The sequence below is a fragment of the Corythoichthys intestinalis genome, chromosome 16, assembly GCF_030265065.1.
Source record: "Corythoichthys intestinalis isolate RoL2023-P3 chromosome 16, ASM3026506v1, whole genome shotgun sequence".
In the NCBI taxonomy this organism is placed as follows: domain Eukaryota; kingdom Metazoa; phylum Chordata; class Actinopteri; order Syngnathiformes; family Syngnathidae; genus Corythoichthys; species Corythoichthys intestinalis.
Genome location: NC_080410.1, coordinates 13718305 through 13740909, shown reverse-complemented (window position 1 = coordinate 13740909; position 22605 = coordinate 13718305). Strand labels below are relative to the sequence as shown.

The following is a 22605-nucleotide window of genomic DNA, read 5'->3' as shown; positions in this document are numbered from 1 at the left end:
GTATAAAATACTTGTTCTCCCCACTGTAGGTCGATGCCGATACAATCCTGTTTTTGGAGAAATATCTAAGAAATGTTTCTTTTAATGCTGACTTACTGTCTACTTACTTGACTGTGAAGTAAATGCTATCATGGCTTGTACAGACACTGCCTAACCCATTGGCTGCCAATGACAGCGCTAGACGTCCAATCCATTTGAAGTGGGAGGGTAAGTTCACTTGCTGCCACCCTCTGACTTCTAACGGATTGGGAGTCTATTATTGATAAACTAATAGGTGGGAGGGTGCATCTTGGCCGGAGGAAGAAGTAATTTTATTTATTTATTTATTATTTACCTCATTAGCTGCCATTGATGGCACTAGATGTCCAACCCATTTTACGTGGGAGGGTTGGCATTCAAAAAGTAACACATTATATCTTAGAATTTCTGAGGAAGGATGGCCGCAATCATTTATTTGGGGGGTGGGTTTGTGGAGGTATTGCACAGTGGGCGAAAAGAAATTCCGTTGAAAAGGTATACTATTAATAACAGAAAATTAAAAAAAGAAATAGAAATGTCTTTGTAAAATACTTTATTTTTATGGTAATGCTCATTTTAAACTGCAATTTTCTAACTTGAAATGTCCTACTTGAATAACCAATAATTCAACAGAAATTTGCTAAATGTATGTGTTTTATTTCAATCTTAGGTATTAAATCAATCAAACCAGTCATTTAATATGATAAATGTATACTAAACCCTCATTCACTGCCGTTGGGTATTTGCATCAATTGCATTTTTCAATGGAGAGTGATGGGGGAGGGTCTGATGCTGCTCCACTGTGAATTCCAAACTTTAAAACAATTTTACTGTCGCAGAGCTGCCAGCACATTACAGCAATTCACCGTTTTAGATCTGCGAGCAGCCTCGTTTGAGAGACGTTGGGACATTTCTGAGAGAAACGACTGTATTTCGTACTTGAGAATTGTCCATTTTTCCTGGTGATATTTGGTACATTTGGCGGGATTCATCTCATTAGCCGCCCTTGACAGCGACAGACGTCCAATCCAATTTGACGATATGAATCGGATGTCTATCACCATGAGTGGCAGCCAAGCATGATCACTCAGTTCCAGCCATCTCTGCTGAAATGGATTTAATGTGTATGACTCTTTAAGGCAGTGAATGAGTTTATACTACTAGCAGTGTTCCTAATTATTTTCAAGGGAATACAGGAACAAAATTTTAAAAAATGCTCATCATAGTGTAAGACTATAATGTGAATGACCATGTTAACTACACGTCCACTACAGTCATTCTTAGTACTACAAGGTCCTTGAGTTGAAGATATCTTTTCCCAGAGCCAACCTATTAAATGAAAATGTCAATAGCCTCCAAGGTGGCGGTCATTGTATGTTTCCATTTTTCTCCAGTTACATTGCTGCAGTGTCCCTTATGGCCTTTGCTCACATCTGTTTGCACATTTATCATCCAAATGAATCCATTGTGCCTTTAAAAATGTGTTTATAAAGACCACATGCATCCAGTATTTATAAGCGTGCTACAAATATGCAGTTGTAGCCTGAAAACACAAAAAAAAACAGTCTTCTGTAAACCTTTTACGCTCACTCTTTTGGTTCAGGATTGCCATCAATAAGATGAATATGAATATGAAACGCATTGCTACTTGCGATATTTCTTACTCCAACCACAGTTGATAAATTAGCTAGGAACAAAAAAGTAAAGATGGTGTTCAAAGAAGCTGCGTAAACATTTATTTGCTTCTTTCACAGCCGACAATGTACTAAACTGCTACAGTGTATTGACAGAAATGCTTAATTTCCTCAATTACTATAGATTTCTACTTCTTTTTTTAATCGAAACCCTCTATTTTGCTATGCATCTGCCATAATTGCATCAACCCTGTACTCATTTTGTGTGTACGAATACAAACATTGAACATTTGGTAAACCTGAACATTCCCATAAGTACTTTATGCAATCCTGTATTTAAGTAATTTGATTGACACTTTCAGTCATGTACTATTTTTACCATTATGGGTTATAGGGTTAAGGGTTAACCCTAAAACCTAAGCCTGTAGTTTGCGGTGGTGTTTATCTTCAGTAGGGATTTACCTGATTTAATCCACGGCTTAATACTTCTATAATCACGTGGCAATTATATAAACTGTCATTACTATGTAAAAACGCAAATGACAGCGCACAAATGTGCAAATTGAATCATCTGGAGTAGGTCTGAATTAAAACTTGTTTTTTTAATCAAAGTTTGCTGTGACCAACCAATCTGAGGAAAGAAAAATGCAAATTTGAAACCCAGGCTGGTTAAAGATACAGTCTTATTACAGGTAGTCCCTGGATTATGAACAAATTCCGTTCCTAAACTGGCGATGTAACCTGAATTTCCGCGTAAATTGGAACCTTTGGAACCAAATGTAAAAATAACTCCCCAAAAATGTATTACACGTCACATTAATAAAATAAAATGTGTTAAATGCCATTATATTCGGTGAACTGTTGTTTTCGTCAACTACGATAACGAAAATATTTCGTCGCCAAACAATTTTTTCATGATTATGACGTCACGATGACGCGCAGAAATTGTGGTTTGGGAGACAAAAATATAACGAGATGGATGTCTGTTGTCATCTGACGGCACAAGAACAAGATGAAAATTTGCCATAGTTTCCATCATAAATTCACAATGTGTCATATTTTCTTATTGTATGTGTAGTTAGAACGCATTTAGCAGTGTTTAGCCGTGTCACTCATGTGACTTGCTGTGCCTTCCCCCGTCCTCTCACCCTACACGCCGGTAAGCCCGTGCCCATTCCAGGCTCTTTTTGTGAAACATACAGTATGTGTCAGGTGCTGCTTGATAAGTTTTGCTTTCTTATCTTGGCTAGATATGCCATGTTGCTTTAGCCTTTAAAGGTCTGTTCTGAGCAGGGGTCGCGTTAACCAAATATTTTCCGTCGTTGACCGGTTTTTTAAAACGGTGACGGAAAAAACTGAAGTCCGTCCGTCATTTTGACAGGTTGCAATTCACACCCCAGACCTCAGGGTGGCGAGTGAGCATATTAATTAGCTATTGTCTCTCTTAATGCATGACGTCGTTGGCTATACTGTCAGAATATTGTAGTGTCACCGGGGTCTGGCGGCGGCACCGTGATTGACACATCAACGCGAGGTTCTTATTGGTGCACCCGGTGTGCCAGCGCATCATCCAATTGGTGGACTAGATTGCCGCCTGTGTATAGACCCCAGTCACATGACGTCACAACTCCGCCCCACTGACTGGAGCCGCCATATTGTCCGTCAGCTCGTCCTGTTTACACATTACCACTAAGTACATGCCTCCTATTACGGCGTGTTTTTCTGCTCGTTAACATTAATAATCAAAATGGTGAAGGCGTGTGTGGCGGTTGGTTGCAGTAACAGAGAAGATAGACGGAGAGACTTGAAGTTCTACCGTATTCTGAGAGACCCGAAGAGGAGAGCGAGATGGACTGCTGTAATTCGACAAGAAATCTGGGCACCAAACGATCACCACAGACTATGTAGTAGTCATTTTATATCTGGTAAGATGCATTTAATATATATTTAGAAGATTTTGGGCTGACAACCACAATTAAGATCATTGTGTGACGTTGGTGATTGGGGTCTATATAGGTGCCTCTTTTTCTTTGGGGGCGGAGTTGTTGTTTTTTTGGTGTTATTGGCGGTAAGCAGAGTAAAAAGAGGGAGAAAAATACCACGACTTCCGTGTCTAATTTTTCTCCGCCAAGCAAGCGTTACAATATTAATTAAAAATGAATGAAAACTAAATACTATTGAATATGTCATCTTTATCATTTTAAAAATTTAAGTGACGGGTAAAAATAGATTACGACTGGATTTTTATGACCCTGTCTGTCAAAATGACAGACAACGAAAATGTCTAGCGCAACCTCTGGTGCTGAGTGATCATCACACACTAAAGTAACTTGTAGCGTTAGCATAGCGTTCGCCTAACGCCGGTAACACACTAGAAACGTCAATGTCGCGTCAACGATCCCGCCGCGATAACACACCAGTGACGCTCGCCGTCAATTTCCATGGGACGCGTTTCACGAGCAGCGCGTCTGTGGAGCGGCTCGATCGGTTCACGCGAGGTTTGCAAGATCGCGCGAGAATAGCGGGTATTTAAAGGTAATAAAACAACAACACTTTCAGACCCCGCATATTGGCCAGCTTTCTTTTTGAAAGAAAGAAGAAAAAAAGTCATGTGTTAATGCAAAAAGCAATCCCAATGACAAAGATTTTAGCATGCATTTTACAAATTAAATGCCTCAATCATTTTTTATCTGATGAACATTTTTCTAAGCTTTATTGATGTTTTCACAAGAATTTTCAACGAAAAAGCTCTTTGTCTGTGATTCCACTCGGTCAGCTTTGACGGCCTCGCCAACAATGCAGGCCCCTTATTTATCGGCCCCGTGCCCCATGTCCCGTCAATTACATTATGATGTCTATGCGCCGTCAATGGCAGACAATGAGTTAAGCAGTGTCTGACCAAGCCATGGTAGCAATCATTTTATAATCAAGCGAGTATGTAGTAAACTGCTATTAAAAGGAAAAAGCATTTTATTTTCAAAAAACGTGGTATCAGAACAGTATCGCATTGGCCGATACCACACAGCCGGGCGTCGGGATCGGAAGCCAAAAAATGGTATTGGCTTACTAATAGATGACTAATTACCAGTGTTGTTAATCTTACTGAAAAAAAGGAATTAATTATAGTTACAAATTACTTCTCCCAAAAAGTAATTGCGTTAGTAACTCAATTACCTGAATGTAAGAGTAATTAGTTACTTGGCAAAGTAATTGGTGATAATTACTTTTTTTTTTTCACAAAAAAAAAAAAAAACATTGGCCACACGATGTGAAGTTTTTTGTGAAGGTTTTTGGTCCAATTGGCCCGAGCCCAATTCTTTACCCTAATTTACCCTTTACCCTGAATCAACTGTTAAAAGTTGTTAAAATTGCTCCCATTATTGCATTAGTTCCCTTCTCTCTACTTTCGACATAGGAAAGTTTTAAAACTGTTTCATCATTTAAAGATAGATTCAAGTCAAGATTTTGCCGATTTAAAAGTATTTTAGATAAAAAGTTACTTAGGTTCGCTAGGAAGGTTCTCTGCAACAGAGCCGTCCTAAAAAGTTTACTGCTTTAAGATGGCGGCTGTCTACTAACTCATTTAGTGCCATGTCTGTGATTTTGCATCTAGTTATATCTATGTACAGTACATGTGATATCTACCATATCTACCATGTCTACCATATCTACCATAACATGCGGGCGTAGTTTGTAGGCTATCGGCTACAACATGTATTATTGGAGCTACCTAGCATCGCGTTTGCTCGGCGTCACAACTTTCTTGCCTCCTCCCTACTCCTGCTCTGCTCTGTCGTCTCGGTGAGTCCGTCTCCCTCAGACTTTTCGCCCAATATAGTAACGCATAGTAACGCATGCCTTTCCATCCTCAGTAACGGTAACGGCGTTGCCAAGATGAGAAAAGTAATTAATTAGATTACCCACTACTGAAAAAAATAACGCCGTTGGTAACAACACTGCTAATTACTAATAGAATTTGAATCAAACAACATAGGTGAGATTGTCCTCGCAGCATATAGAGTGAAACATGATTGATTAAAAAAAAATATATATATATATATTATTAGTATTATTATTAATATTAAGGACAAAAAAGATGAAAACACAACCCTCGCTCAGTATGATTGTTCAGGTTCACCTAATGTTGTGTAACATGAAAGTAAAATAGTAAAAACCAGTGTATTAGTGAATTCTGAAAGATGTTTTTTATTTTTAAAGGATACATTTATTCAAACTTAGGGACAATGGGTTGGAAAAATTCAGATAAATTACTTTTGAATTTAATATGGTGAATTTTGGGCATGTGTATTTGTGTTTTGTCATTTGCATGTTTTGGGGGGAATTCTATCCTCCGTGATCACCTTTTGGAACCAAATCATTAGGTTGAAGTAAATTGAGTTGTTTCATTTGGAGAAAAGTAGTGCTTTGCCTCCACCTTATGGTGTCCACAGGCAGCTATTGTGTAAATCGTCACCACAGATTTCTATTATTTCCATGAAAAGTTTCCACTTTCTTGGAATTTTTGAAAACTTTGTGGGCATGCACATGTATTTTATAAACAGTTGATGTTTTATTTATTTATTTATTTTTTTTTATCCCATCTGAAAGCAAAACAAAACACTAAATTTCTGTCATTTAAATCTCAGATTCTTGACTGGATGATTTTTGATCCCGCTCAGGGGTGTCGCGCTCATTCAGCAGGCCCGTAGAACACTGTCTATCTTCTTTGTCAAAGTCTGCCTCTTCCTCTTCCTCATCCCTGCTAATGAAGGCTAGCTCGTTCTCATAGCAGAAGGAGTTAGCACCGGATGTGGGAAATTTCCTGTCCTCCATGTCCCTGGCGCTGCACCTAGGGGTCGACGGGACCTCGAAGGTCTTGTGAAAGTAGGCGTAATCTATCCTGTACTGGTTCTTCTCTTCGAAGATGAGCGGCTCAAAGCGGTGACCCCAAAGTATCTCCGACGACAGGTATGAACTGCGTGCTTGCGTGGTCATGGCGGTGGCTTCGACCAGACCTTCCAGTATGATCACGATCTCAAAGTCAGATATCTCCAGATCTTGCTTGCTGATACCAAACAAAGGACTATCTTCATCGATCTCATGGATGACGGTGATGGGCGCGACCAGAAAGAGGCGGTCGGTGCCTCTGTCGTAGCCGACGTTCATGTCGATCTGATCCAGAGGGATGTACTCGCCCTCTTCCGTGTAACGAGGCTTGACCATCTGAGCTCGAACATGAGCCTCCACTATATGGCTTTTTCTTAGATTGGCCACCCTGAACATGAGACACAACTTTCCGTCACGCATGGCAATGACTGCGTTGCGGCTGAACAGGAGCGTCTCCGCTCGCTTTTTGGGCCGTGCCATCTTGGCCATGATGGCACCAATCATGAATGCGTCTATGACGCAGCCCACAATAGACTGGAAGACCACCATGAAGACAGCGGCGGGACATTCTTCGGTCACGCACCGAGCTCCATACCCGATTGTCGTCTGGGTCTCGATGGAGAAGAGGAAAGCAGCGACGAAAGTGTTCACCTGCGTGACGCACGGCACGAACGCGTCGTCATCTGCAAGACGGTCCATGTCGCCGTGCAGCAGGCCGATGACCCAGTAGGCCAAGCCGAACATCAGCCAGGACACCACGAACACCAGGCTGAAGACCAGGAACATGTAGCGCCAGCGTATGTCCACGCAAGTGGTGAACATGTCCGAAATGTAACGACTCGACTTGTCGTCCATGTTGGAAAAGTGGATGTTGCATTGGCCCGTCTTGCTGACGAAGCGGCCATGTCTTTGACGTCTGGTGTGGATCTTGCCATTGCCGAAGCTCCCCACGGCAGGCATACCGGTGAGTCTCAGGCCTTCTTCTTCACACGACAGGAAATTGTGCTGGTGGGCTCTTCCTACATTCATGCCTCAGCGAGGACGGCCACGCGGCTTCACGCGATCAGGCTGTCACATACACGACTGGCCGGGCTCCGTCCAACGTAGATTGAGAGCTCCCTGGAGAAAAGGCATTTTAACCCTTAATCAGGATATACATTATTATGATAGTACATTAAAAATCAACAATGCAAATCTAAACTATAACTGATCTGGTGTTGTTCACAGCATTTTATTTGCACCATGGCACACTTTATGTTGAGTAAGTCATTGGCTGCAATTTACGGCAATTGGTGTCCAAACCATTTCATCTATAGTCATCTGTACTAACAGTGGCAGTTTTGGGGGTAGGGTCATAGGGGAACTGGCCCCACCTCTAGTTTGGAATGGCCCCTGAAGTCCCTATCTTCCCATTTTAGCACAAACATAGCAATTGGCAAATCCTTCTTTTCTGAAGTGAGAAAAGATGGATCCATCCATCCATCCATCCATCCATCCATCCATCCATCCATCCATCCATCCATCCATCCATCCATCCATCCATCCATCCATCCATCCATCCATCCATCCATCCATCCATCCATCCATCCATCATCTACCGCTTAATATGGGGTCGGGTAACGGGGGCACGCAGCTTTTGCAGGGAAGCCCAGACTTCCCTCTCCCCAGCCACTTCAATCGGCTCCTCTGGTGGGATCCCAAAGCGTTCCCAGGCCAGCCGAGAGACCCTCCAGCGTGTTTTGGGTCGTCCCCAGGGCCTCCCGCCGGTGGGACATGCCCTGAACACCTCTCCTGGGAAGCGTCCAGGAGGCATCCAAACCCGATGCCCGAGCCACCTCAACTGGCTCCTCTCAACGGGGAGGAGTATCGGCTTGACACCGGGTCCCTCCCAGATGACCGAGCTTCTCACCCTATCTCTTAGGGAGTGCCCGGACACCTTGCGAAGGAAATTTATTTCGGTCGCTTGTATCCGGCGTCTTGTTCTTTCAGTCACGACCCACAACCCCTCCGTGAATCATCACCTTATCGTTGTAGTAGTTTGCGTGTCCCAATGATCCTAGGAGCTATGTTTCTGGGGCTTTATGCCCCTGGTAGGGTCACCCATGGCAAACAAGTACTAGGTGAGGGGCCAGACAATGCATGGCTCAAAAGGCCCCTTATGATGAAAAATATGAATGGACTTAGGTTTCCCTTCCCTGGACGCGGGATACCGGGACTGCTTGCTGGAGCCAGGCCTGGAGGTGGGGCTCGAAGGCGAGTGTTTGGTGGCCGGACCTGTATCCATTGGGCCCAGTCGTTTACAGCCCGAAAAGGAACGTGTGTCCCCCTTCCCATGGGCTCACCAACTGTGGGAGGGGCCAAAGGGGTCAGGTGTATAGGGATTTGGGCGGCAGCCAAAGGCAAGGGCCTTGGCAGTCCGACCCCTAGCTACAGAAGCTAAGTCTTGGGACGTGTTGTTTCTCAAGTATGTTAAATATAAATGCTGCTTTTTGTGTTTCAAATGGCTGTTCAAAAAGTTATTAAAATTATTGTTTCATGTATTGCATCCATGCTTGCACACAGCATAATTAAACGTAAATGTATACAAACTTTACACTTCCGTGAAGTTGGCCCCCTGTTAGATGCAAATTTAAATAAAAACGATGTAATTGTTTGTGGTACGTTTGTGCCTGGTTGTGATGTAAAAATTTTCACTTGTGCTGCTATTGTTTTGGAGATATTTTCAATTCTTTTATAGGTCAATCTGAGGTCAACCGCCTCCCAATTTTGATGAAAAATGGATAAAAAATACTGTCATTCGTTTGTGCATCCGTGTGGGATAAGTCTGACTATCCACCTTCCTCGAATGCAGCATTAGGATATGGAATAGCTGCGAGTGACGTCATCACTCGAAATTAATATCCCATAATATATATATGAAACGATAGCATTACAAACAAAACTTTTTACAGCACAAATGAGCACGAACCTAGCACAAACGAGTTAGACTATTTTCAGCCATTTTTAATCAAAATGGGGGGTCTGGTTGACCTCAGATTGACCTATAAAAGAATTGTAAATATCTAAGAAATGATAGCAGCGGAAAATAAACTTTTAACTGCACAAACAAACACAAACAATTGACATCATCTTTATATAAATACGCCTCTGATGGTGAGCCAAGTTTACGGAGGTAAACTACACTGGTTTACATTTACCGCCACATGAAGGATCCTCTGCGTATTGCCTTGTTGAACTAAAACAAACACTGAACAAAGATGGCAGCGTCAATTGGCCCCTGAGTGTTACAGATGGTCCATTCTTGGCCTAAAATCCTAGAACCGCCACTGTGTACTAGGTTTTTATGGTGCCATCGTTGGTAGCTGACGTGCTCTGCAGAGAGGAGCTAGTTTACAAAAGCACATTTAGTGTTGACAACTTAGCAACATGGTCGCTATATTTAGCAAATTTTCCTTCCACTGTGGCCAGTATCTTTTCAAAAAGCAAGTGGCGATTTTAACTGTGTCGAAGAAACCGACAACATTAGCGAAATCATTTTCACGTTTTCCACATAACAAGAAAGACATTCTGGAAAGCAATCGCGGATTGAATTGCATTGAACGTATTTACAGTATGTGCTGCCAAGATGCAAATACTTTGCAGACGTCACCATGCATCACCTGTGCAACTCTGCGTGAGAAAAGGTTGTGAGAAAGCTTTATTGCTGCACATATACAGGGAACTAGAAGTAAAATTGGTATATTATATTATATGTCTGGCATTCAGATTTAAAAATAACAAACAAACAAACAAAAAACAATAATTAATGCTACAGTCCCTTTTTATTCCGAAAAAAAAATCAATGACACATATCCAAATTTGGGGGCTGTTTATTTGTTTTTGTTTTGTTTGTTTTTTATTTGTGTGTGTGTGTGTGTGTGTGTGGGGGGGGGGGGTCACCCTGAATATACCGTATTGGCCCGAATATAAGACGTTGTTTTTTTTGCGTTAAAATAAGACTGAAAAAGAGGGGGTTGTCTTATATTCGCGGTCTAGACATTATACCCATTCACGACGCTAGATAGCGCCAGATATCATTGAAGCGATGTTCTGTCATGACAGATCTCAGCTAGTGTCCCCATTCACGACGCTAGATGGCGCCAGATATCATTGAAGTGATGTTCTGTCATGACAGATCTCAGCTACTCTTTTTAGTTTAACCAGTTTGCATTATTTTATTGCAATGTTTTTCCTTATTCAGATTTGTTTCAAGACTACAGTTACATTTAGACTTCACTTTGATGGTTAATGCAGTTATTGCAATTTTGTTGTTTTATCACAATAGATTGGTTTATATTTCAAAAACCAGAAGCCATTCATTTACGAATGTGATTGCACTTAAGTTTACATATTTAAATGTTCAGATATCAAGATTTGAATGAGGCAAAATAACTTGTTTTTCTCTCAAATATATTGTTATAATCATTTGTTTTGGATGTACTGTAATTATTTTCTGTATAAAAAATAATTTGGTGTTCAAAAAGTCTTTTTTCAAACTTGAGTCTTGAAAAAGAAAAGAAAAGAAAAAAGGGCCGTCTTATATTCGGGCCAATACAGTAATATGTATGTCAATACTTGGATCTCCAGGTACCAGAGCCAGAACCAATAAAAAAATACAGTTGAGTAGTAGACCCAGGCATTCATGTAAAATTTGTCTCAAACACCTCCAAACTATAAGAGCAATACTTTTACATCTATTTCATGTCATATCATGTCAAACCATAGATAGATAGATAGGTTAATAGATAGATAGACTGGTAATTTTTCTAATTACAATATTTTTTTCATAATTACTTCCTTTGAAAGTGCTTTATCTTACAATCCTATCAATATACTGTATGCCGTACACATATGATAATGATTTAATTATGCAGGTCACCGAATAGTTTCCTCAGTAACAACATTTGCGTTTGTAGCAATTGATAAAGGCTTCTGAAGATGAATGCATACCGGAGTACCGGCCGAGATGGAAAAGTCCGATACAACTGAAAATAACGTTACCTTCACTTCAATGACACAAAATATGTTTTTCTGTTGAACAAGGTACGGAAATAGCCGGCTAATCCAATGCGCTGCCACTTTATGTGACATATCATCTGTTTCTCACAGATGGCAGAACTATTAGACTGCAGCCACTGACAAGGCCATGTGATTCCCTTGTGAGAATTTCCTGGAAGACTCAAAAAGATAGGACACTAAAACTTTATACAAGAAGCAAGAAAGATCTATTAACTCTAAGAAAGATATCATTCATGTGTTCCTTCGTATTTTTTTTTTTTTTTTAGAAAACAGCCTCATTGGAATATTGTTTTTGTACTTTTCATCTTATGATTGCATTGCTTTGCATTTCATAATATATTTTTCTTTATTTAACTGCTGATTGGCTAGGGAAAATCAGACAGTTCCGCCTCCTGCTTCCCGATAAAGGATTTAGGCTAATGTTATTACTCGTCTGCTGTTTAGTCATAATTGGGCAGTCACAATATTAAAAGTCAGGGAAGCATGAAATTGAAGGTTTGGGACACAAATCCAAAAGTCATTTATGTTAATGTGGACTAAACATTGGAAGATGAAGTCACGGACCACCTGTGTTGGTATTCTGTGTAAATTTGTCATTTGACGTCATCAAAACTTTAGTCCTTCAAGCTACAGGGACCCAATGGACAAGTTTTTAACTGGGTCAGTGCAAAACCACTCAATGCTTGGCAGGCATATTAGTTTATTTGGTTTCATAATAACACTTGGTTTAAGTATAAAATGTACGGCATCCATTTGATGTGTTGACCATGACTCTTAATTCTATGATTGCCAGTGACGGCGATAGATGCCCAATTCATTTGAACTGAGAGAGTCTGGCAGTGATCCCTTCCACTTCTCTCTCCCCAGGGCCGGCACAGCCTATAAGCAGACTATGCAGCTGCTTAGGGCCCCTGACCACTAGGGGGCCCCCAATCTGGCAATTGTTTAATTTATATTCTATTTTGTTTACTACAGTTTGCGTTATTTGACTTTTGTGAGTTTTGATACTTGATTACAAGCTTTAAAAAAAAAAAAAAGTTCTTCCTTAACTTTTTTCTTTCCTCTTTTAGAAAAAGGTTTGGCGCTATCTACTGTAAGTACTGGCAATCATTTGGGGTGAGAAGTTTGAAGTATGCAGTGCAACAAAATCTGATTAATATACAAAATATGGACGTATGGGTTGGATTGCATGTATGGGTTTCACAGTACACTGTGACGAAATGGTGGGCCAAAAATATGGGCCCCTTTGCATTATTTTGCTAAGGGCCCCCAAATGGCCTGGGCCGGCCCTGTCTCTCCCCTAACCATTTTCCATCCAGCAAACACAAACAACCACAATGGCAGTACACCAATCTCCCATGCGGCACATTATAACTGTTGTAGTCTTTACAGACCCTCAGATTTACCATTCTCTGTGTCGAAGCAGGACAAGAAAAAAAAGGATCAATTATAAAACTTGGAATGGCTGGCAGGGTATATATGCGATAGGCTCCAGCACCCCCTGCGACCCTCGTGAAGATAAGTGATACAGACGAGTGAATGAATAAATGAATCATTCAACTTACATACAATTTCATTATAAACAAGAAATATTAAATAAAATAAAAAAAATCAAATAGTAATATAAATGTAATCAGAATTTGATTTAAAAAAAAAAAAAAAGTTTTTAAAGCCTTTTCAGGCATGAATTACATTTTTTTCTTTCCTTAAGTGTTTTCATTACATTCTTATCGGATAGGGGTCTCAAACTTGGGTCCCAAGGGTCAATTGTGAGCCGTGGGACAATATTTTGCAGCCCCTGACATCCAATTGTAGTATTAGTATTGCCCGCACGTATTTTGCGATGGGCAATAAAAAAATATCCAATTTAATTAATTCTAAATAAAATAAATTAATTAATAGAGGGATATATTGTACAGTGGTACCTTTACATAGGAAGTCAATTCGTTCCAGGACCTTGTTTGTAAGTCGAAATGGTCGTATGTCAAGCAGGACTTTCCCATAAGAATACGTTATAATTCCATTAATTCATACCACAGCCCGAAAACCTATACTAAATCCTTAATAAATGCTGCTGGTACTATTGCAAATAGCAATTACACAGAGCAAAACAAATATATTATGAATAAAAATCTAAATAATAATATAATAATAGTAATAATAATTATAATACCTGTAAAAATGTAAAGAATAGGGCTCTAATGTGGCGGATGTGTTTTGCATGGTGTACTTGAACGCACCGTGTGGCTGACTTGACAGAGAGAGAGAGGACTTTTTACTTTCACTTTTAATGTTCAGCTGTGGCGGACAGTAGGCATATTGTTTTGCACAAGTTCTGAAATAAATGATAAAAAAACCTGACGAAGCTGGCGATTTTTGGGCGATGTTACCACAATAATAACTGTCACCTTAACTTATAAAGACTGGCGAATGAAGATTGGCGGAAGACTGTCAAGATCATAGGCATTCGACGGCCGTATGGTCGAGCCAGTTCATGGATGTGCACACAACTCTCATATTTTTCGATCATTTCCATCTTCATTTCAATGGTAAGCCCCATGTTGATTTCTCTCCCAAGAAAATCCGCCATGGTTGCGTCGTGTGGGAAAACAAAACTGCAGCGCTGTCACAAATCGTCGTATTTCGAGCATGTCGTCAGATGTAGTAACAAATGGCGAGTCAAATTTTACGTCGGATGTCGAAAAGATCGTGTGTCGAAGCGATCGTATGTCGAGGTACCACTGTATTTTGAAATATATATGGCGGAAAACACTCAGGTGATTTGAAGTTCCGCTCTGAAACCGTATTTGGCCAAATTTCAAAATTATATGCATGTTTGATACATCATTGGAAAGCTTAAAATCTCATTTTTCTGGGGGAAGAAAAATTTTGGACTGGAGGGCAGTTTTTTAAATGGCAAAACCCTATCTAGAGGTAAGAGCACGCGAGAGCAGAATTACAGACGCCATGACTTTAACGAGATATTATCGTGTACTTACCTTGTTTCGATCCAAAAACTCCATGTATCACTGAGTGTCAAGACAAAGCTGTGAATGGCCACAGCTTGATTTTTCGGGGATTTTATGGGTGAAACATTGTAATATAACAAGGGTTGCGATGCAGAAATCGCAGACATCAAGGAGTGCTCGAGATTTTCTTTTTCATATATTTACTAGGGCTGTAAAACGATTAAAATTTTTAATCGAGTAAATCACAGCTTAAAAATTAATTAATCGTAATTAATCGCAATTAATCGCAATTCAAACCATCTATAAAATATGCCATATTTTTTGTAAATTATTATCGGAATGGAAAGATAAGACACAAGATGGATATTTACATTCAACATATGGTACATTAGTACTGTATTTTGTTTATTATGACAATAAATCAACAAGATGGCATTAGCATTATTAAGATTCTGTTAAAGCAATCCATGGATAGACTTGTAGTTCTTAAAAGATAAATGTTAGAACAAATTATAGAAATTTTATATTAAAACCCCTCTTAATGTTTTCGTTTTAATAAAATTTGTAAAATTTTCAATCAAAAAAGAAACTAGTAGCCCGCCATTGTTGATGTCAATAATTACTTACACAATGCTCATGGGTGCTGAAGCCTATAAAATCAGTTGCACCCAAGCGCCAGCAGAGGGTGACAAAACTCCAAAAAACACAATTAACAAGTGGACATTTCACTGTCATTTTAATCTGTTTGAGCGGGGCATGTGCGTTAATTGCGTCAAATATTTTAACGTGATTAATTTGAAAAATTAATTACCACCCGTTAACGCGATAATTTTGACAGCCCTAATATTTACACTTTTAAATGTTTTTTTTTTCTCCAATTTTTCTTTGTTTGGATCGATTATTAATCATGTAACATATCGGAGAAAATGCGACAGTAACAAAAACAATTTAGCGATAGTTATAAGGTGCGATATCCATGACTTTTTTACAGACACCATTTTTTTCATTGTGACATAATTGTATAAAAGTTTAAAATATGCCAGTGAATAATTTTTTGAAGTTTTTTTTTTTTTTTTTAAACGAAATATTAGACATCAATTAATGATTCTAAGCTAAAAATGACAGCCATTTTGAATAATGAATATAATTAATTACCTTCGTTTTATGGCTTGGTTGAAACAAAAGCGGTTGCGCGACGTCTGTAAACGGGGGTTTCCAGAGTAAAACGAACAAATTAAAGAATAGTTCGGGGGCTTAATGCGCTAAGAATCTGCTATGGCAGCATATAGACATATTGTTCTATCAAACACAACAGTTGTTTGGGCTTAAATTACAGCCGTTTCTTTTAAAGAAGAGTACAAGAGCAGAAACTGCTTTTTCAGTCGTTTCTGTGTTTTCCGCCAGATATATATTTAAATTGTAATCAATACAAATCAATTTTAAAAGCACAATTTAAAATGCCATCAGTTTCAAAAATATAATTAAATCTAAATTTAAAAAAGCAATTACTAAAAAAAACCTTACAAAAATAAAACAAATTGTAATAATTTGAAAAAAAAAAGAAGAAATACATAAATTCAAATATGTGGTCTGTGTGTATTTTCCTCTCTGATTTTGTTTTATAAATCTCTAGTGACCTCACGTAGCTTAACTCTTTGGCCGACATAGACGGCAATTTTAACTGGGACTCGTGGTCTCAATATCAAGTTCCTTCTTTTACTAACTACCACAGCACATACTCTGTGACCTGGTGGGCTAAATTGTTTTTAGTCCTAGTGGCCAAGATTATTGGTTAGACACACCTGCCTCACAGTTCTGAGGTTGCTCTTTGACGTCAAAACATAAATGTTGCACTCAGTGAAGATTTGCGAGCAGTCGTAACACCAACTTTTGTGTGCGTGTGTGTTACTTCACACTTGCCGCTTCACTCTCCTCTAGTTGCTAAGCGTCAGGATGACGACCACGAGTGTCCGAGGTGCACTATTATCTAATATGTGCCATAATAACCGCCTGCCGGAGCAGAAATTCTTTTAATCTTCTCCTGAATAACTGAATATAAAATTAAATGTTTGCTTACCTTGCACGTTGGTTAAATGTTGATACGCCGCTTTCTTTCACTTCCAGAACTTTCTGTTTTTCAGCCAAACTGCTGCATATTTCTGTCCTGCCTTCCAAGTTTGTGTGGTTTATGGGTAGAACCACTCTATCCTCGTGAGGCAAAAAAGTGCACGGCCACAAAACACATTCATCTCCTCCAATTTGAATGCACCTGTTCCTCTGGTCACTGAGGACAGCATTACAACTAGGAGTCTTTAACCAAGTTACTGCTTGGTTGAAAGCAGAAGAAAATAAGAGGAGGATACCTTTGATAAAAATCCTGAATTCAACTCAGCTTCTTTTGTCCTGATTTAGCTATATTTGTCTTAAGCGACCTCTGAAAGACAAACAGAAATCAAAAAAAGATCTTGCAGTGATGATTTGGGAGTAATTTATCATCTTCTTCCATGTGTCTGCAACACTTTCTTAGGATATGAGGTATGTCTGCTGGTTCTACTGAAGATCCGTCTCTGTTTCCCACATCCACGCAACTATTGCGCACTGCTCGGCCCTCCCTTTCCCTCCCTTCCACTGTGTCATGGTACATACTTGGCATTTGGAGACTGAGCGCTCTTGCCTTACCAAGTGTGGCAAATCTCAGAAATAGTTGAGACCAAGTATCTCTACAGACAAATATGTACTGAAGACTTTGGAAATTATTCAAATGAATTTGATTGGATGTGGTTGTAGTTTGTGAAAATGAATAAGGATAGGAATCTTACTTCTGTTGAATTTTAGAGTTACTCATTGGCAATGTTCATTTCTAATTAACAGTAGCGATGGCAGTTAATGATCAGTGCTCAATGATCAATGATCAATTGGACGTCAATTGCTGTCATTAGCAGCCAATGAGTTAACCCTTTCAGGTAGGGTTGTTCCGATCATGTTTTTTTGCTCCCGATCCGATCCCGATCGTTTTAGTTTGAGTATCTGACGATCCCGATATTTCCCTTTTTTTTTTGCTCCCGATTCAATTCCAATCATTCCCGATAATTTTTCCCGATCATATACATTTTGGCAATGCATTAAGAAAAAAATGAATAAAACTCGGACGAATATATGCATTCAACATACAGTACATAAGTACTGTATTTGTTTATTATGACAATAAATCCTCAAGATGGCATTTACATTATTAACATTCTTTCTGTGAGAGGGATCCACGGATAGAAAGACGTGTGACTTTGTATATTGTGACTAAATATTGCCATCTAGTGTATTTGTTGAGCTTTCAGTAAATGATACTGTAGCCATGCCCAAATGCATGATGGGAAGTGGAACCATGACTGTGCGTAGTGCTACCAATTGATATATCTTCTCTGCATTGGGAAATAACATAAGGTGTTAAGAAAAAGATCAATTGCTACCTTGCTTCCCCACATTGCTTCCCATGATATTTCTAATCGTAGGGAGAGGGATTGTAAGGCTTTAGCCAATTAAAAAAAGGCTCCAAAAGCTGCCAAAATTCACTCTACTCATTATACGCTGCCTTTTATCTCTCTATGTAGGTAAAACGGCACCATTACAGATTGCGCGCGACAATGCGTGAGTGGGTCGTGCAGTGCATGCATTAATTGTGTTAAATATTTTAACGTGATGCATTTTTTAAAAAATTAATTACCACCATTATCTGGATGAATTTGATAACCCTACCTTAATCCTAAACTAAAGACTCTGGATGAGTGTAACATATTATGTCTGTAACGTTAAATACAATTAGAAAACGATTTGATTGAAAAAATATATATACTGTATATATTTAAAAAAGGCATGGCCGATATTTTTTTGCCGATTCCGATACTTTGAAAATGACGTGATCGGACCCAATCGATCGGCACATTTCTACTTTCAGGTACAGTGGTCACTATTGATTAGTCATCATTAGCTCATCAAACATGATCTTAATTTATTCACTGCCAGCCAGGGTCACAGATCATGTGTTACTTTAGTAAATTAAGAACAAAAATTATAATAAAAAGGAATTTTTCAATATCTTTCCCCCCATGTGTTTTTAAAGGCCACCTTCTTTTGAACAAGGGCAAACTTATTACTCAAGTAATGCGAATTGATAATCAGATACCTACAAACTAAAATGTTTAGGGCTTGTTATGTGAGCAGGCCATTTGCATTCATGTTGCAAAAATTAAATGAACAATAAATGATTGAAAAAAACTAAATTATAAACTCATTTCATATAACTACTGCGTTACCAAAAAGAAATAGTCACTAAGAAAACTAGAAAAGTAATAAAATACAAAAATCTTTGGAAAAGCCCAGCAAAATGCCTCTTAGGAAATTTCATTGCATTGGCATGTCCTGTGATTGCCTGCCTGTATATGTAATGGTTTGGTCACTCCCTAGTGGCTCTGTGGGGTAACTACTGTAAACGTGATTTTATTGTGAATGATTCCTTTTATTTAATGATGGACATCTAGGCTCATTTCAATTTATATTATTACAGAATGTTTATTTGGAAAACCTTGAAGTTGTTACATTTATCATTATTAAAGCATCCAGTGTGCATCACAATACAATTAGCAATAACACGTTAAGTGCACGACTGCATATATCAAAATCGGTTTTATATCGGTATCAGATTTTCGGAATTGGACCATATCGGGATATTGGTTAAAAAGTCATTATCGGCCAACTCTATTGAAAACACCGATTGATTGTAGTAGACGTCCCATTTCAAAATAAAGGACCTTTATTTTCATATCGGCCTACGATGGCAATAATTCTATTTGCTCATTTTTTTTTAGTTTTTTGCAATTTTGTCTGTTTTGTATTACCCAAATTTTCAGAACAATAATTTAAATATGGAAGGGGATTTGAATTACCTTGTGTTGAAGTGTGCCATAAAAATAAATTTGCCTCGCCTTGCCTTGTATTTACAACAATATACTTCACAATTATATTGACGGCTCACCTCCGTCAGACACTGCGCCACACCTTCAAGTATGGGGCCTGCCCACACCAAGCATCAAGAACAGTTATTCTCAAACACACGCACGCAGCGATCTAACGCCGGATTTAGGTTGAAAAAGTACTAAAGCTGAACCGCATACAAACAGGAAGGATTGTCTCAGAAGTGATTTGTTCGAGGATTCAAGGTAATTATTATATTTTTCGTACCATGCATGCATTTTGAAATGTTGTTAAAAAAAATCAATGAGAGAAATTTGAGTTTGCAATATTTACGTAAAATAAATGCTAACTGCAAGGTTTTTTTTGCTTTTAACCAAGAATCGAAACTGTTTTACGTGCATATCTATAAAGAATTCAGAGATTTAAGCATTTATTCACAAGAATTTTCAACAGAAATAGCTCTTTGTTTTAATAAAGCAGCTGCTACATTTGCTTGATGTCTAGCATTATAGTTCACAATATTTACGTAAAATAAATGCTAACTGCACGTTTTTTTGTTGCTTTTAACCAAGATTGTTTTACGTGCATATCTATAAAAAAAATTCAGAGATTTAAGCATTTATTCACAACAATCTTCAACAGAAAAACCTTTTTGTCTGTGATTCCACTCGGTCAGCTTTGACGGCCACGCCAACAATGCAGGCCCCCTATTAATCAGCCCCGCGCCCTGTGTCTCGTCAGTATATAGGAAGTCTATGATACAACATTCACCACTCAAGTGTTATTTTTCAGATTCAGTCTGGCAAATTTAACTTTTGGGTGTATGGTTACAGATTATGCGGGGGACCTTTCATATTTACACTGTGGAGCAATTTGTATCTATTGCCTTTTTATTAATCATTGTAATCCCAGAAGTAGTACTTTTGTGCATCTCGCACAAAAAATACGAAAGTACAGCTGCGAGCATGTAAAAATGAAGGTCTCAAATTGTAAATGGGTTAGAAATCCTCTCAATATATGGCAGATCCAATGCGGGGGTTACAGCCAGGGGAACACACCCTGCAAGTTATTTAAAGTCTGCAAAGTGGGCCAGCCTGCACCCCGCTCGGGACTTGGGCTGCATTTGATCACATTCTGATCACCTTTCAAATTCGTAGCACACAGTCCCGCAGTCACTCGGCAGTGTTGTGGCATGTTGTAGTTTGACCTGTTTGACGAGGAGACGTCAATCACGGAGGACTGTTTGTGTCACCTTTTATAATTGGCAGGTATACAACTATTATGTAAGACTGGACCCATCTGTTAAGGCCTGTCTGAGCAGCTCTCATGCTGCTCAGGTACTGTTGTCAGGTTTCTCCCCGCTTGATTTTTGCTATTGTTCTATTTTATAATTATACGCTCTCTAGGCACGTCATTAATGCAATTGCGGAATCTATTGAACTCCAAAGCAGCATTTTTATGTATAAAGATCTTTCCGTTTTCTCCATTTGACTTTGTCAGAAGTACTAATGAAACAATATTTTTATTATCGTGTTTGTAGTTTGCAGCAGGGACAATATGCTCTGCCGTTTCCTGTATTTTTGTTCTTTTATTTAGTCACGTTGCTTAGGTGGCGCTTTTGTCCGTTTTTATAACAGCAGTAAATGACAGATATTTCAAATATTCAACTCATTCACTGCCAGTGATAGTGTTAGACATAAATCATTTTTAACCATGACTGGCGTTGAAAAATCATTTTTCAGTGTCGTCAATGGCAGCAAATGAGTTAAGATAACTGGGCAAATTTTGAGTTAATATTTAGAATCCTGGATGTAAAAAAAAAAACCCATTAACAACAACTTTAACCATAATGCAAAGCTGAGATCATTTGTGTTTATTGACTAGAAAATGCCATTTCTGGAGATACTGAGTGGGTTCCTATTGGCATTGACGGATATATGGAAGATGTGTTGAACTTTGAAAGTTATAGACGTCTTTTGCATTGACGGATGTAACCGGTGTTTGTTTTAAACCCCGTCGCGCGACGCCATCCATCTTCCTCGTCCAGATCAGCACTCGAACCCGTGCCGCACGACGCGTCCACACGGCAGGCGGATGCTCGGACCACCAAGCCAAAAGTCCAGGCTATCAGCTTTAAATGCCACCGGACACGCATGAAGGCATCGGGAGGGAGGTTTCCACGCACCGCACACTACGGACCCTTGGTACCCGTTACACGGACATTGCCGTATTTGGTATTGACGGTTAAAGACGTCATTGCCAATGATGACGAGAAACGCAAGTAAAACTGAAAAACCAGAAAAAATGGAAATAAATAAATAAATAAATAAATAAAAGAACAACAACAGCAAAAAAACACAAAAACTGAAAAAATTCTTTTTTTTATTGCAAAAAAGTAAAAATGCAAAAACACATCAGAAAAAAAAAGCTGCAAAAACCACAACAAATGGAAAAATGTGAAGACCCTGAACTTTTCTGTCAAATTTTGGCAATTGGAAAAGAATGGTAATGGTGGTGAATGCTTTGCAAAGCATCCCCCCGATAAATTTTATTGAACGAATTAATTGCTTTATTTGTCATTACGACACATGAAACAAAATGCATTGCATTTGTGTGCATGTTTTGGAAAAGATTATGACTAATATGGCATATGGAAACTGTTGTCAAGATGCAAGAATATATCAGAGGAGATTGCTCTGAGACTGCAAGGGAAACTCCGCTTACTTTAAAATGTAAAAAATAAGTGATGAAATGTGCACTGTTGTGTACATGTCAGATGTGTGTAGAGTAGCCAAAAACTTTACTGAAGTAAGAGTAGCGTTACTTCAAAAATAATATTACTCAAGTAAAAGTAAAAGTTGTCATCCAAAAAAATACAAGTAAAAAACTATTTGGTGAAAAGAATACTCTTTCTTTCTTTTTCTAAAAAACAGTTATTATTATAATGTAGTTTAACTTATTACATAACCACATTAAGTAAAATAAATAATAATAAATCATTGAATTACACAAATGAAGCATCATTCATCCAAAGAGCATGAGTGCCCTCTAGTGTAGAAAACATTTCCTATTAT

The 22605-nt window shown here is 38.8% G+C and overlaps 1 protein-coding gene across 1 annotated transcript; it reads right to left on the bottom strand.

Moving 5' to 3' along the window:
* Positions 1-17082, bottom strand: kcnj12b (potassium inwardly rectifying channel subfamily J member 12b). Its single transcript, XM_057817945.1, has 2 exons — positions 16644-17082; positions 1-7658 (listed from the first exon to the last, which is right to left on the bottom strand). Exon 2 carries the CDS (start codon positions 7566-7568, stop codon positions 6288-6290), a length of 1281 nt encoding a protein of 426 aa, XP_057673928.1. The 5' UTR covers positions 7569-7658; positions 16644-17082; the 3' UTR covers positions 1-6287.
* Between the last annotated feature and the right edge of the window lie 5523 nt (positions 17083-22605).

Coding starts and splice junctions, on each gene's coding strand:
- kcnj12b (XM_057817945.1), bottom strand. CDS start 7,568: ATGAATGTAGGAAGAGCCCACCAGCACAATTTCCTGTCGTGTGAAGAA.